We start from the raw sequence: 14,614 nt of genomic DNA, 5'->3' as shown, positions 1-14,614 counted from the left end.
GCTGAGGGTGAGGAAGGCAGCGGTGCCACACACACACACCAACATTTATTCCAAGACAGGTCACAGCTGGGAAGAGTCGCACACGTTTCAGTCCTGGCTCTCAGGCAAAACAGAGGCCAAACATCACAGAGCAGCCCCTTCCAGGCCCCAAAACAGCCCCTTCCAGGCCCAAAACAGCTCCTTCAGGCCCCAAATCAGCCCCTTCAGGCCCCAAATCAGCCCCTTCAGGCCCCAAATAGCCCCTTCCAGCCCCAAAACAGCCCCTTCCAGGCCCAAAAAAGCCCCTTCCAGGCCCCATTTGCACTCCTAAGAAGCTTCCAGCCACCCCTATCCAAACATCCTGCCCACAAGGCACCGTTCCCCATGCACTGGGAGCCATCCTGGAGCACAGCACCCACAATCTGTGCTCACAGCCCCCTGGGCACCCCATAAATCCATGAGAGAGGCCAGCAGGAGCCCAATGCAGTCCCTGGGGTGAAGGTGGTTTGTGCTGCTCCTTCCCATAAGAAACACAGCGAGGAGTCACTGACACAAGCAGTCACTGAGGTAGGAATAAACCAGGACTCCCTGGAAGGCAGCGAGGGCTGCGGCTCTGCGAGACCCCCCCCCTTTGTTCAGCTGTTCCTGGGTTGCAAAGCAAAGACATGCAGGTGGTGGGAGGTGAGTGGAGGCACAACATGCCGGACAGGGGCAGAGCTGAGCCCCAGGGTGGCAGCAAACAGGGATTGAGAAGGGAGAGTGTGGGATTAAACCCTGCATGGGGTGTGGGGGGGAAATAGTCAGCGTGTCCTCAAAGCATCCCCAAGGCTGGGGGGGAATGGGATGGAGGGGTTGCAGAGAAGCTTGAGGGTCTCTAAAGAAGGTCTGAGGTGGGTGATGGAAGCAGCCCAAGCAGAACAGCTTGGTAAATCCCTCCTGGAAATGAAACTGCTGCATAGGGGTTATTGCAGGAAGCTGGCAAGGAAAGCAGGGCTGGGAATTCACAGCCAAAGAGGTGACATCCAAAGTGCTGCCATTGCATTGTGAGCCACCCAGCAGCTCCCAGAGCCCAGCTCCAGCTCCAGCTCCCAGCAGGGGGACGCAGCAGCTCCATCCCCAGCACAACGTGGGTCCCCTCTGACACTGGGGGAGTCCTGGAGCCCAGTGACAAATAGCAGCCGCCCCCACTGCAGCCATTGGGGACAGCAGGGGTGCTGCCATGGGGCAGCCCGTCACACTGCAGCTGTCAGGGGCTAAACTGCATCAATAGAAATGCTTCCGGCTCTGCTCCTGCCACTTGTTGTACACGATGACTCCGATAACGATGGCGAAGACGATGGCCACCAGGGAGAAGAAGACGATTAAGAAGAGAGCCAGGCCGCTCATGGGCTCCAGCGGCGCCTCCACTGCAGGGGAGAGGAACAGCTGTGAGACATCAGCAGCTCGTGGCCATCATCTTAACCAAAGCAACACGAATCCCAATGGAGCTCAGCTGCTTTGCTGGTGAGATGCCCCCCCTTTGTGCCTCTTAACCCCCCCACTTACTTCCTGGCAGCTTGAGGTTGTCCACCACAGGCAGGTAAACCTCCTTGTCTCGTCTCTCCTCCTCCGGCGTCCGCTCCACTGTCAGCTGGTAGAGCTTCAGAGAGATGATGTCGTGGTTGTCTGCAAGCAGAGGGGATGAACCTGAGGTGTCACCCACCTTAAAGGGCCCAGCCAGGGATGTGAGCAGCGCTGGTGGCACTGTGGGATGTCATCACTCAAATAACAGCCACACAGTGTTGGCTGTCCACTCCCAATGGGACAACTCACCTCTCAGGGCAGGCTCTGTGCCCTTCCTAAACCTCTAACAGGAACATTTAAGCTACTTAAACCAAGAAACAACAGTCAGATGGGCCATCATCTGACTCAAAAGCATTCACCCCCCCACACGCAACCCCCCCCCAGTGCAAAAGCAGTGTTAGAATCAGCCTCACATGACCCTATTTTCCTTTGCTCGTGACCGAGGTGTTATTAGTGGGACAACAGGAGTGCTCCAGGCCAGCCTGCCAGCTCCCGGGGCATTAGGCAGAGATCTGAGAAAGAAAAGGAACTTTTGTTGGAGCCAACAATGGGTCCAGCCAACAACCAGTGTGCTTTCATAGGGCATAACTCAAATCAGGCTTAAAACCTGCCCAGAGAGGCAGAGCTGGGTAACTCCGGGCCTCACAGCACCCCAAGCAGCGCTGCAAGAGAAGAGGAGGGAGCAGAGAAAGGTGAAGAGCTTCAGCTCCTGCAAAGCATCCATCAGCCCACGCAGCACCACTGCCCTTAGGAAATGCAAAGAGGAGACGGCAGCTGCCCTGACAGCACAGCCAGCACCTCTGATCTCAGTGTTTCCAGAGCTGCCTTTTAACCCCCAGCAGTGATCTCTGCCCATCACTGCAGGCTGAGCACTGAGGGTACAGATCAGGTGCTGTACATCACTGCCTGGAGGTCACCATCAGTCTCATCTGATGGCAGAGGGAGCTCAAGGAAAGTGCACAGCACACCCAGATCGGGACCTGAGCTCCCCAAGATGAAAAACAAAGCTCCCTCAAGCAGTGAAAGGTCCTCAAGCGCTTTCTAAGCCCCCTCCCCAGCTCAGCTGCACTTCCAGGCACCTAAAGCTGCACAAGAGCTGCTCAGTGACACCCAGCACGTACCTGAGAGGTCTCCGGTGACAGACGAGGTCCCAAAGTAATACCCACGGGGCAGGCGCACGCCCGGCACGTCGATGCAGTCCCTCCACTCCTGCTTCCCATCAATATCTATCAGCACCTGGATCAAAGAGGCTCCTGTAGCACTGGATATCAATCATCACAGCTGCCCAAGAAGCCCCAGCAAACAGCACTCACTGTCAGCCTCCTCTTGACGTAGCGGATGACCAGGAAGGTGTCGTGGTTGAGGTTGCGTACCATGGCTGTGCAGCCCCCCAGCTCCGTGGGTCTGCCGTCCCGGTCGTGGTCGTAGGTGAGAGAACCGTTGTTCACCATGGCAGAGATGTAGGGGAAAACACGCTGTGGGGAATAAGACTGACTCAGCTCCCAGCTCTGCCCCAGCATTACAGTGTGACTGTAGGGTCCAGAGATGCTGTCTGAGCTTTGGGTGGCCCCAGTTGGAACCAGGAGCTGAGATTACTGTGGATCTTTCCCTGCTCAGGGTATTCTATCACTGTGATTTCCTATGGCATCCTATTGACCCCATGCTCCTTCACCCCAGCTATGCTTCCCCTAAATGCACAATCCCTGCTCAGCCCCTCACCTTGGCTACCACGCGTTTAGGACAGAAGAGAAAGTTCTCCTGCTTGCTCCCTGCTCACACAGGGATGTCTGCAGCTCCAGCGAGGGAATTCCCTTACCAAGAGGACCAAAGTGAGACCAAGCAGCTCGGAAATGGGTAGGTGAGCAAGAGCAAGTACCTGATTTCCTGGGCTGTACCTCCTCTTCTGAGCCTGTGAGTCCAGGGTTATGGCAAAGCAAGAAAGAGCACAGAAGCAAAATGGTCACAGACCAGAGTTTAGCATGAAACTGCAACCTGGGAATCCTCCGTGCACAGCTCAGTGAGGGATAAAGGCAGATTGGGGGGGGTTCAGCTGCTGGGTGCCAAACCTGGGGCACACACACATAGGATACAGCTGGTGGCTAAAGAAGCACAGCCACAGCCCTGCACATCAGCAGGACCAACATCACAGCAATCCCTGTATAGCACCAGGAACACCACAAGCTTTGGTCAGACCTCAGCAAGGCTCTGCTATGAGCACAAAGTCCAACCCCAGGCTGGAGGAGCCAGTAATGCCTGAATAAAGCCAGTGGTTGCTCAAGGTTTGTGCAGCATCTGCACGGTCAGGCATTGCAGCAGCGCCCTGTGTATCCTCTGGGGTCTGCAGAGAGGAATGAGGGCAGCTGTGGGGGTTAAAACAGCATCTGTATGGTAAGAGAAGCTGCAAAGGAGTGATAACATTGACTCCGATAACAGGGTTGGGGAGGTCAGGTTTTAACCCCAACCAGCACCAAAGAGCCCCAAACAAAAAGCACAAAGGTCTCCAGGCAGAGCAGCACAGTGCAGGCACGCTGTGCCCCCTCACAGCTGGTGGTGGGGGCTGCTTGGCTGCTGCTCTGCTTGAGCTCTATGAAGTCTGTGTGTGCTTCCCCCCAGCTGCTGCTTGCCTGCAGAGCACAGCAGCCCACCACACAGCGATGCTGACCCATTTGTTTTCTCCTACCCTGCTTTTTCTGGCTGCAGTTGACAACAAATCTGCTCATTATTGCCTCACTAGGAAGAAACCAACCACACGGAGAGAAGAAGAAGGCAAAGCAAGCTGAGCAATCCCTGCTGGCAGCCAATTGGCCTCTAGTTTCAGATCCAAACGGCTCACACATCACTGGCTGCAAGTTGAGCTCGGAGCTGAGCTGCCACCGTGCACATCCCCCCCCGCTCACCTCCTGCTGCTTCTCCTCGTTGGGGTAGGTGTCCACAAACACCCCCAGGCCCAGGAAATTGTCCTTGCTTCCAAAGACAGGCCCTGCAGGGAAAAACAGACAGCATGAAGGGCAGCAGAGAGACCCTGCAGGTCCCCAGAGGGATCCAAAGGAGCCGCTATAAGAGGTGACACCAACAGCCCTCCCTGCAGGCACGACCTTCCTCCAGCAGGGTTTACCTTGCTGCATGCGGTCCTTGGTGTACCATATAGCAAAGCCATCCCCGTTCAGGTTCTTCTTGCCTTGCCCGTGGATTTTGAAGTGAACCTGCATCTCCCAGTCACGCAGGTAACACGGCTGTGAGGGGGAACAACCCCTCAGTCCCAAAATCTCTTCTATTGAACCCATTTCTCCAACCCCAGCCCAAGTCCTCACGCCGCCCCAGTGCACCCCACGCTCCTTAACACCACTCAGGGCACCATTTTTACCCCTAAAGCCCCACATCCCAGTGCCCCCCACGCCCCAATTTTCCAGCTCTGAACCCTTTTGTGTGACCTCCCTGCCCACCCCAAATCCGCTCCAAAACCTGAACCTATTTCTCTATCCCCACCCAAAAGTGCAGACACCCCCATCCCTGCCACCCCCCCATGTCCCTGCCAACCCCCCCATACCCCACAATCCCCAAGCCTCTCTTTTAACCTATTTCTCCACCCCAGCCCCCACATAACACCCCAAATCCCTCCCATCCCAACCCATCTCCCCCCAATGCACACACTCCGCCCTCACCCCATACCCCCCCCTCCAAACCCCATAACCCCCCCTCCAAACCCCCATACCCCCCCATTAAACCCCATAACCACCCCTTCAAACCCCATACACCCCCCCTCCAAACCCCATACCCCCACATTCAAGCCCCATAACCCCCCTTCCAAGCCCCATACTCCCCCCATTAAACCCTATACCCCCCTCCAAACCCCATACCCCCCCATTAAACCTCATACCCCCCCCTCCAAGCCCCATAACCCCCCCTCCAAGCCCCATAACCCCCCCATTAAACCCCATACCCGCCTCCAAAACCCATATCCCCCTCCATTAAACTCCATACCCCCCATTAAACCCCATACCTCCCCCCATTAAACCCCATAACCCCTCATTAAACCCCATAACCCCCCATTAAACCCCATAACCCCTCATTAAACCCCATAACCCACCCATTAACCCCCATAACCCCCATTAAACCCCATATCCCCCCCATTAAACCCCATACTCCCCCATTAAACCCCATACCCCCCCCAAGCTCCACATCCCCCTCCAAGCCCCATACCCCCCCCATTAAACCCCACACCCCCCATTCAAGCCCCATACCCCCCCATTAAACCCCATACCCCCCATTAAACCCCATACCCCCCATTAACCTCCATAACCCCCATTAACCCCCATTAACCCCCATACCCCCGTTCTCTCACCACTCTGTTCCACACCGCTCCCCACTTGCTCTGCACATCGGGTGTGAGCCGGATGTACTGCGCCATCACCATCGCGTTCCCCTGCAGCTCCCACAGCCCCGCCGTGGCCGATCCCACTCCTGTCGGGCCCACACCGCCGGTCGGTACCGAACCTCGAGGCACCGACCCGTAACTCCCGGCTGCCCCCCAGCCCCGCTCCCCTCCTCACCCTGGTAGGGTTTAGACAACGAGTGCTCCCTCTTGAGGTGCTCCTCCATCTGCTCGGCCCGCAGCCCGCCCAGCGCCACGGCGAGCAGCGCCAGCCCGGCCCGCCACCGGCCCGCCGCCATCTTGCCTCCTCCTCCCCCAAAGCTCCGCGAGCCTATTGGTCAGAGTCTTCCCAGAACGGCGAGGCCATTGGTCAGCTCAATCCGCCTTCCGCAAGATCCTGATAGACGATTCGCTGCGCTGCGTGTCTGTCAGGTGGGGGCGGGGATAACGCTCAGTGCTCCAATTAAAGGACATTTCATGAGCCCCGCCCCCTTAGTGGGCGTGGTCAGGCACAAGGGGGCGTGGCCTGTCCGGCGTGCTCCTCCCAGAACAGCGAGGCCATTGGTCAGCTCGCTCCGCCTTCCGCAAGATCCTGACAGACGATTCGCTACGCGGCTTGTCTGTCAGCTGAGGGCGGGGCTAAGGACTAACTCAAGGCTACTTCCGGCTCATTTCTTAGCCACGCCCCTTTAGTGGGCGTGGCCAGCCCCCCGTGGGGGCGTGGCCTGGCGGCGGGCTGACACCAACATGGCGGCGGGCGGCGGGCGGCGGCGCGGGGGGACCGGGAGTAACACCGGGACCGGGAGCAGCACCGGGACCGGCCGCAGCTCGGCAGCGTCGCCGCCTCCTCTCCTCCCCCCCCTCCTCCTCCTCCTCGCCCTCCCCGGTGGCAGCGCGGTGGGCGGCGGGGACAGCGTGATCCTGGGCATGAGGTTGGAGGAGAGCACCAAACCGGCGGCTCCAACGCGAGGCCCGATCCGTGTGACCGAGGGCAGCGAGCTGCTGCTCCGCCTCTACGGCTTCGGGCTGGGACCGGGCACCGGGCAGCGAGTGGCCTTCGCCGAGCTGAGACCGGTCGGTAACGCCTCCATCCACAACGGGACGTGCCCGGAGCGCTCGCAGGATCTGGTGGTTCAAGGCCTGGTGGGCACCGAACCGACGGGGGGAGACACGGGGGGAGACACCGGGGGCACCGAGGACACGTCGGCGTTGCTTCGTGTCCGGGTTCAGCCCCTACGGAAGGACGAACAGGCCAAGACCTACGTGCTGTGCACGCAGCGCCGGCCCGGGCTGCCATGGCTGCTGCACCGAGGAGCCGACGGCCACATCGTGGTGGTGGAGGAGAAGAAATCGCTGCTGCCCCTTTGGCTGCAGGTGATTCTGATCGTGGGGTTGTTGGTTCTGTCGGGGATTTTCAGCGGCCTCAATTTGGGGTTGATGGCGTTGGACCCCATGGAGCTGCGCATCGTACAGAACTGCGGCACCGACAAAGAGAAACGATACGCCAGGAAGATCGAACCCATCCGGAGGAAAGGGAATTACCTGCTGTGTTCATTGCTGCTGGGTAACGTGTTGGTTAATACCACCCTCACCATCCTCCTGGACGATCTCATCGGGTCCGGGATCGGAGCCGTGGCGGCTTCTACCATCGGGATCGTGATCTTTGGGGAGATCGTCCCCCAGGCGCTTTGTTCACGCCACGGTTTGGCCGTCGGAGCCAACACCATCGTGCTCACCAAGATCTTCATGCTGGTCACGTTCCCCCTTTCGTACCCCATTAGTAAACTGCTGGATTTCATCCTTGGCCAAGAGATCGGCACCGTGTACAACAGGGAGAAGCTGGTGGAGATGCTGAAGGTGACGGAGCCTTATAATGATTTAGTGAGGGAGGAGCTGAATATGATCCAAGGGGCTTTGGAACTGCGCACCAAAACGGTGGAGGATGTGATGACCCCGTTGAGGAACTGCTTCATGATCAGCAGCGACGCCATCCTGGACTTCAACACTATGTCTGAGATCATGGAGAGCGGCTACACCCGCATCCCTGTCTATGAGGAGGAACGATCCAACATCATGGACATCCTCTATGTCAAAGACTTGGCCTTCGTCGACCCCGATGACTGCACCCCCCTTAAAACCATCACCAAGTTCTACAACCACCCCGTGCACGTTGTTTTCCATGACACCAAGCTGGACGCCATGCTGGAGGAGTTCAAGAAGGGTGAGAGGAGTCGGGGGGGGACGCTGCTGGACTCTGCTTTTCCCTATGGGTTCTGCTTTTCCCTATGGCTGCTGCTTTTCCCTATGGCGGTGCTACCTGGCTGCTCTCCAGGGCTGGGGCTGCATGGCATGGTGCTCTATGGTGCTCTATGGGGCTCTATGGTGCTCTATGGGGCTCTATGGGGCTCTATGGGGCTTATGGGGAGGGCACAGAGTCAGTGCTGAAGATGTGGGGTTGGCTCTGTTTACTCTATAGGCAGCATTGAGGTGGCAGAGCTGTCCCTGCGGAGCTTCTGGAAACACTGGGAGGGTGTTTACGCACTCTTTGGTTTTAATTACTGGCCCTGGAGGCCCTTGAAATGCTGCTGGGAGTTGCACAGCTCACTTTAGCTCCCTCCTCCAGGCCCTGCTTTGCTCTCCTGGCTTCACACCGGCCCCATAACCCCTCAAGAAGGGGCTGTGAACCAGCCTGGGACCCCACTGCACCCGCTGACCCCGCTGCCTCCCCAGCTCCCATTAATCTCATGGCTGCATCCCGCTGGCAATGGGGATATTTAGGGGTACGGGGCTGTTGCCTGCTCTTCATGCTGGGATTTAGGGGATCCGGCACTTCCTCCTGCAGCCAGAGCTCTGCTGCAGCTTGGGGCAGGATTTAGCAGATCCGAGCCAGGCTGATCCTTCATGGTAAGAGCCTGGAGGCTGCACGCTCCGTCCCTGCCTCCCCTCCATGCCCACATTCCCTGTACCCCGAGATATTATCACACTCAATGGCAGCTCAGCTCCCCCCCTTCCCAAAAAGCAGAGGGGAGCAGGGCTGCGTTCTGCCACCCCAATGCTGGAGCTGGAGCTGGAGCTGGAGCTGGAGCTGGAGCTGGAGCTGGAGCTGGCCCAGCTGCTGGCGCCGGCTTTCCCTCCTCTGAATCCTCATTAAAGGATTTGAAGCGCGGTGGCTCTGAGCCTCGACGGCCCTTGTTGCTGTTTGCTGCTGGGTCAGAGGTGGGGAGCTGGAACCCCACTCAATGCCCGTCCCCATATTCCTGCTGCTCTTGGTGTGAGCACAGCACAGGGATGGGGTGCTTCACCCCTCAGGCTTTGCTTGTTATGGGGTGGCTCCTTCCTGTCCCCTCACCCCAAACCCTGCGTTGCAGAAGGGGAAGATCCAAACTTTCACCTGAGCTTTTGGGATGCAGCTTTTGGGGTTCATGGTGTGAGTGGGATCTCTGCCCTTTGCTCTCATCCCCTCTGCACCCATGGGGAGGAATGGCACCGTGACTCATTGGGGCTGGTCCTGTGTGGGTGCAGGTGACACCAGCCAGGTCCTTGCAGCTCACATCCCCTTGGCTACATCCATCTGGCCAAGCCCTTATAACCACAATGAGGCGTCCCCAGTCCTGCGGGCACCTCTGCCCTTAATTGCTGTCATTAAACGGGGCAGGAGCGCCGAGCCCAGGGCTGGTTCAGGTCGTTATGCCTTTATTGTCCCTGTGCAGGGAGTGTGGTAGGGTTGAGCACTTGTCTGACGTCTGTCTGTCTGTCTGTGTGTCTGCAGGGAAATCACACCTGGCCATTGTGCAGAAGGTGAACAACGAGGGTGAGGGGGATCCCTTCTACGAGGTGCTGGGGCTGGTGACGCTGGAGGACGTCATCGAGGAGATCATCAAGTCGGAGATCCTGGATGAGTCGGATGCTTTTGGTAGGTGTGGGGTTCAGCCCCGTGTCCCCTTAACGTGAGAGCCGGGTGCCACCCGCTGCTCTGTCCCTCCAACAGCAGCCGAAGAAAATCGCAGCAAGAAGAGGACGGGCAACCAGAAAGGCAAGAGGGATTTCTCAGCCTTCAAGGACCCCGTCAATGAGCAGAAGGTGAAGGTGTCCCCGCAGCTGCTGCTGGCTGCTCACCGCTTCCTCTCCACGGGTGAGTCAATGGGAGAGCTCTGTGTGGTTCCATCACTTTGGTTCTGTTCCCTTCTCGTTGCTCTGTAGCTGAGAAATCAGGCAGGTTTTGCTGTTTTTCCTGCACTGCTGTTACCCTGCTTGCTGCTGGGGGGAGCCCTGCCTGCCCTGTGTTATTGCAGAAGGGGAATGTTGGGGCAGCGGCCTCATTCTGCTATGAGGATCCATGGGATGGGGATGTGGAAGTGCCATGGTTGGGTGGGAGACCTGAAGGCAGAGAGCTTTGACTATGACACCCTGCTCTCTTCCTGTCTGTCCTCAAGATTGAGGCTTAGGTTTGCCCAGCAGGAAGGTCCCATCCACATCCAGGCCCTGCAGCCAGGGCTGGGGACCTGAGTGATCCCCTATGAGGCTGCTGGAGGTGCCAGACCCGGCCCATAGCTCTGACCCCATCCTGTCTCCCTCTCAGAGGTGACGCTCTTCACACCCAACTTCATCTCCGAGAAGATCCTGCTGAGGCTGCTCAAATACTCCGACGTCATCCAGGAGCTCAAGTTTGATGAGGAGAACAAGAGATCCCCGCATCACTTCCTCTACACCAAGAACAAGGCGGCCGACTACTTCATCCTCATCCTGCAGGTACCGTGGGGTGGCAGCGTCCCCACAGCCCCAATTCCCCCCATCCCCTCACTGCCCCCTATTATCCTACCCACTACCCCCCACAGCCCCCTATATCCCCCCCACTGCCCCCTATCTCCCCCCCACAGCCCCATTGTCCCCCCCACCCCCTCACTACCCCCTGCCATGAACCCCCCCATTATCCCCCCACAGCCCCCTATGTCCCCCCCACAGCCCCATTTCCCCCCCCAATCCCCCCTATATCGACCCCCATTTCCCTCCCCCACTGCCCCAACCCATGCCTCCCATCTCCCCTCTTGTCCCCCCACTGCCCCCTATATCCCCCCTAAAGCCCCATTGCCCCCCTGCCCCCCATCCCCCTATATGCCCCCATTGGGTCCCATTGATGTGACACCCAGGGTGCTGCCCATCACCCATCAGCTCCTTCCACCCACCCCAATGCAGTGTTACGGAGCCTGACTCTGCCTCTCCATTGCAGGGCAAGGTGGAGGTGGAGGCTGGCAAGGAGTGCATGAAGTTTGAAGCAGGAGCCTTCTCCTACTATGGGGTGATGGCCATCAGCCCCCCTCCTGTTTCAGGTGAGCACCCCAGGGTTCCATCCTGCCCTGTGCCATCAGCCCGTGTCGTATTGTCCCCTCTCTACCCACCCATCCTCAGGCTGTTGTTTGCCATGTTGGGAAGCTGAGTTACTGGGTGTTCTCCATGTTGGGAAGCTGATTTATTGGGTTCCCTCAGCACCTCAGGCCTTGTTAACACAGCACTGGTTCTCATTCTATGGGGCTGCATTGGGGATCAGGCAGATCCTGGTGCTCCTGCAGGAGTAAAGGCAGTTCCTCAGCCTTTGAGGGGACAGCACTGAGCTCCTGTTGTCATGGGGGTCCTTGCATTCTCTTCCCCCCCCTTTTATCCCACCTATGGTGCAGCATTGAGGGGCTGCATCCATGGGGTGAGGAGATACCAGCCCCCCTGTGCCTCATTCATCCATCACCCTTTCCCTTCTGAGCCCACCTTGGGTCTGGGAGCAGCCAAGGGACCCGAGCAGCCCCTGACCCATCCCTGACCCCATCCCCATCCCACAGAGACCCGCTCCCCATCCCACGTCAGCGGCCTGAACCGCTCGGCTTCTCTTTGCCACGAACGCTCCGACTCCGTTTCATCCCCCGTCGGCGGCAGCAACAACCAGCTCAGCTCCGCGGCTCCGTACGTGGCCGACTTCAGCGTCCGCGCTCTCACTGACCTGCAGTTCGTTAAGGTGAGGTTTAACGGGGCCGGGTTGGGATGTTGTGATAACACACGTGTCTTATTATGGGTTTCCTTTGGCCCAGATCACGAGGCAGGAGTATCAGAACGGCCTGACCACGTCCCGTATGGACAGTTGTCCCCAGTCTCCGGACAGCGGATCTCCCAAAGCCGAAGGACCAGAGAAAACGGAGCCGGCGGATGAAACCACGAGTCTGTTGAACGAGAGGAACTGCCTGGGCCGCCGCAGCACCCACGGCCCCATCGAGAACTCCATGTGAGCCGCCCGCGGGTCGGGGCCGAGCTCCGCATACGGTTCCAATGGGAGCAGCCACGATGATGATGGAGGAGGGACAAGGCCCGGGCCGGGCCGGCAGGACGCGGAGCCGGAGGGTCCCCATGTGTGTGAGGCTGAATCCTCCGCTCGCTGCAGCTCAGGGAGTTCAGGTCCCGCAGGCCGGGGCCTCCTCCTGCCCTCAGACCCAGCGCCGCCATCTTCTCTTCCTTCTTCTCCTTCCCCCTCCATCATCCACCTCCACCCCTCCCCAGCCGCCCCCCCCCAAACATGATGGAAGCGAATTGAGGAGGGGGGGGGGGGGGTGTCGATGTGACTCAGGGAAGTGCTGCAGCCCCGGGGTGGGGGCTCGGGGGGGCACAAAGCTCACACAGCTCGAGACCAAAGGACGGCAATGGGGGGGGGGGGGGGGGGGGCTCACAAAGCGGGGACCCCCCCCATCACAAAGCACAACGCCCCGCCGCCATTAAGTTATTGAGATAAGGGGGGGTGGGGGTGTGTATGGGGGGGGGGATTAATGACATTAATCACATCGCGACGATCAGGGCCGGGTTGTGCTGCCGGGAATAATAATAATAATTAATAATAATTAATAATAATGAACCACGGTGATATTAAAACAAAAAAACCCCTTTTTTTATTCAATCTTCCTCTATGCAACGACCCCCCCCCCCCTCCCAGCTCTACAATCTGTATTTATTTTCTGGTTTGATTTGTATATTATGGGGTGGGGGGGGTCGGGCCCTTTGCAGCCCCCCCTCAGTCCGGGTTGTGGATTAAGGAACTTTATTTTATTTGATGTCGGTTGGTTTAATAAAATCCTTTATCTTTGTGGCGGTTCGGAACGTTCCGGTTGGGGGGGGGTGAAAGGGTAAAAATGGGACGCGGCCCCTTTAAATCCTTGTTTACAGCGCCGCGATGGTGAGGGGGTGGCGCTCTCCGATTGGTTGAGAGGAATGAGGGAGCTAACAAAACTGCCGCTGATTGGTTGGGAGGGTGAGGATAGAATGCGGAAGCGGAAGTAGCGGTGCTGCCTTAAAGGGGCAGCGCTCGGTTCGGAGCCCGGTACCGTATTGAGTCAATGCGGGTTTATGAGCTCGGGACGGTACCGAGCGAGGAGCCGCGCTCGTTCTTTAGGCCTTTTTGTTGCGTTCGTGATGTTTATGAAGCGATCGGTGCTGCTGGAGGGGCACCATCTATCCGGGCAGCTCCATAATGGATGTTAATGGAGGTTAATGGAGGTTCCTCTCCACTATAATGCCTTATAATGGGGATCCATGCAGTGCAATGGAGCCCTGCAGTGCCCCATTATGGCCGCGGCCCATCCCGGGTTGTAACGTCGCCGTCCCCCCCCCAGCACCACCGCCATCCCCGTTGTGCCCCCCCCGTTCCCACTGATAAAGATCCGGACTCTTATCATCTCATTTCACCCCTTTGTTTCTCTTTCTTTACCCGTCCAGCAGGTCCCACACCGCGGGGTGGGCCGTATCCCGGGCGCTCCGTCCTTTGGCATCACGAGCTGCCACCAAACCGGGGCTGTGCTGCAGCAGGAGGACACACAGCTCCCGGTGTCCGCGCTCCGCCGCCTGCATGAGACCCACCGGGATCAACATGAACCAGCCCATAGGGGCGGCCCTGGCTCCTATCAATGACATTATAACATTATAACGCACCTTATGGAGGCTGGTCCGTCCGTCCCCATCGGCCGCCCCCGGTTCAGCTCCGTGTTCCAGCAGCAGCCGCGCCACCTCCACGTGCCCGCAGTACGACGCCCGGTGCAGCGCCGTGGCCCCGCCGTGTGTTCGGGCGTTGCAATGAGCCCCGCGCTGCAGCAGCAGCCGACAAACCGACACGTGGCCGTTCCGACTGGCGTAGTGCTGCGGGGTGAACGGGGGGCGGTGGGTTTAACGGGCTCACAGCCCCCCCCGCCCCGTTTATCCGGTATATCCCGTGTATCCGGTACCAGCGCCGTGTATCCCGCCGTGTCGGGCCGGCTGGGCTCCCCGCTCCGCTCCAGCAGCTGCAGCACCCGCTGCTCGTCGCCGTCCCGAGCTGCCGCCCAGATCCCTGCGGGCAGCGGGGGGTCAGAGCGGCGGGATGAGATAACGGGGATCCCGGACCGGTCTGACCGGGGGTCTCGGTTTCCCACCCCGCTCGAAGTCCATCTCAGACAGGCTCTGGTGAACGCTGGGCACCGCGACACGGGGAGAGCAGCACCGACACGGCGGGGAGCGGCGACCGGCCGCCATTACCGGGATGGGAGAAACGAGAGGGACGGGGGGAGACGGAAAGAGACGAGAGGGAACGAAGGGAAGCGGGGGGAACCGAAAGGAGCCGAGGGGAACCGAAAGAAGCCGAGGGGAAACGAAAGGAGCCGAGAGGGAACCGAAAGGAGCCGAAGGGAAACGAGTGGGAAC

At 58.9% G+C, this 14,614-nt stretch overlaps 3 protein-coding genes across 12 annotated transcripts; 1 reads left to right on the top strand and 2 right to left on the bottom strand.

Annotated features, from left to right (window-relative positions):
• Positions 1-23: 23 nt before the first annotated feature.
• On the bottom strand, positions 24-6,231 carry LMAN2L (lectin, mannose binding 2 like). Of its 4 annotated transcripts, XR_014932212.1 has the most exons (10): positions 6,093-6,231; positions 5,885-6,003; positions 4,658-4,775; positions 4,440-4,522; positions 3,419-3,451; positions 2,856-3,017; positions 2,664-2,778; positions 1,956-2,054; positions 1,525-1,644; positions 24-1,385 (listed from the first exon to the last, which is right to left on the bottom strand). XR_014932212.1 is itself a non-coding variant. In XM_015882918.3 (9 exons), the coding sequence occupies exons 1-9, from the start codon at positions 6,211-6,213 to the stop codon at positions 1,243-1,245; spliced, it is 1,014 nt and encodes a 337-aa protein (XP_015738404.1). In that variant the 5' UTR covers positions 6,214-6,231; the 3' UTR covers positions 24-1,242. The 4 variants fall into 4 exon arrangements, 2 of the variants coding, with proteins under 2 accessions (XP_015738404.1, XP_015738405.1); XR_014932213.1 differs by lacking the exon at positions 3,419-3,451; XM_015882918.3 differs by lacking the exon at positions 1,956-2,054.
• A 386-nt stretch (positions 6,232-6,617) lies between these two features.
• On the top strand, positions 6,618-13,031 carry CNNM4 (cyclin and CBS domain divalent metal cation transport mediator 4). Of its 2 annotated transcripts, none has more exons than XM_085510072.1 (7): positions 6,618-8,135; positions 9,684-9,827; positions 9,906-10,046; positions 10,494-10,663; positions 11,142-11,241; positions 11,743-11,915; positions 11,989-13,031. In XM_085510072.1, exons 1-7 carry the CDS (start codon positions 6,662-6,664, stop codon positions 12,181-12,183), a joined length of 2,397 nt encoding a protein of 798 aa, XP_085366198.1. In that variant the 5' UTR covers positions 6,618-6,661; the 3' UTR covers positions 12,184-13,031. The 2 variants fall into 2 exon arrangements, with proteins under 2 accessions (XP_085366198.1, XP_015738407.2); XM_015882921.3 differs by having other exon boundaries at positions 6,619-8,135; positions 9,903-10,046.
• On the bottom strand, positions 11,363-14,473 carry ANKRD39 (ankyrin repeat domain 39). 6 transcript variants are annotated; one of them, XM_015883055.3, is made up of 5 exons: positions 14,347-14,473; positions 14,161-14,264; positions 13,871-14,074; positions 13,650-13,783; positions 11,363-12,754 (listed from the first exon to the last, which is right to left on the bottom strand). In XM_015883055.3, exons 1-5 carry the CDS (start codon positions 14,444-14,446, stop codon positions 12,739-12,741), a joined length of 558 nt encoding a protein of 185 aa, XP_015738541.1. In that variant the 5' UTR covers positions 14,447-14,473; the 3' UTR covers positions 11,363-12,738. The 6 variants fall into 6 exon arrangements, with proteins under 6 accessions (XP_015738541.1, XP_085366246.1, XP_085366249.1 ...); XM_085510123.1 differs by lacking the exon at positions 11,363-12,754 and adding an exon at positions 12,807-13,409 and having other exon boundaries at positions 13,652-13,783; XM_085510120.1 differs by having other exon boundaries at positions 13,871-14,264.
• Positions 14,474-14,614: the final 141 nt, after the last annotated feature.

This window comes from Coturnix japonica, chromosome 10 (genome assembly GCF_054131305.1).
Source record: "Coturnix japonica strain WE chromosome 10, WE-NBRP24, whole genome shotgun sequence".
NCBI lineage: Eukaryota > Metazoa > Chordata > Aves > Galliformes > Phasianidae > Coturnix > Coturnix japonica.
Note: the sequence above shows the minus strand (reverse complement) of the source record. Positions and strands in the feature narration are given on the sequence as shown.

Bases quoted from the DNA above. Each gene is read 5' to 3' on its own strand.
- CNNM4 (XM_015882921.3), top strand. From the start codon at position 6,662: ATGGCGGCGGGCGGCGGGCGGCGGCGCGGGGGGACCGGGAGTAACACC. The intron at 8,136-9,683 runs GTGAGAGGAGTC...GTGTGTCTGCAG, and splicing joins GCTGGAGGAGTTCAAGAAGG to GGAAATCACACCTGGCCATT. The intron at 9,828-9,902 runs GTAGGTGTGGGG...TCCCTCCAACAG, and splicing joins GGATGAGTCGGATGCTTTTG to CAGCCGAAGAAAATCGCAGC.
- LMAN2L (XM_015882918.3), bottom strand. From the start codon at position 6,213: ATGGCGGCGGGCCGGTGGCGGGCCGGGCTGGCGCTGCTCGCCGTGGCG. The intron at 6,004-6,092 runs GTGAGGAGGGGA...TGGGCCCGACAG, and splicing joins GTTGTCTAAACCCTACCAGG to GAGTGGGATCGGCCACGGCG. The intron at 1,645-2,663 runs GTACGTGCTGGG...CTCTGCTTGCAG, and splicing joins TGTCACCGGAGACCTCTCAG to ACAACCACGACATCATCTCT.
- ANKRD39 (XM_085510120.1), bottom strand. From the start codon at position 14,446: ATGGCGGCCGGTCGCCGCTCCCCGCCGTGTCGGTGCTGCTCTCCCCGT. The intron at 14,265-14,346 runs GTGGGAAACCGA...CGCTGCCCGCAG, and splicing joins TGAGATGGACTTCGAGCGGG to GGATCTGGGCGGCAGCTCGG. The intron at 12,755-13,649 runs GTAAAGAAAGAG...TATTCCCGGCAG, and splicing joins GTGTGGGACCTGCTGGACGG to CACAACCCGGCCCTGATCGT.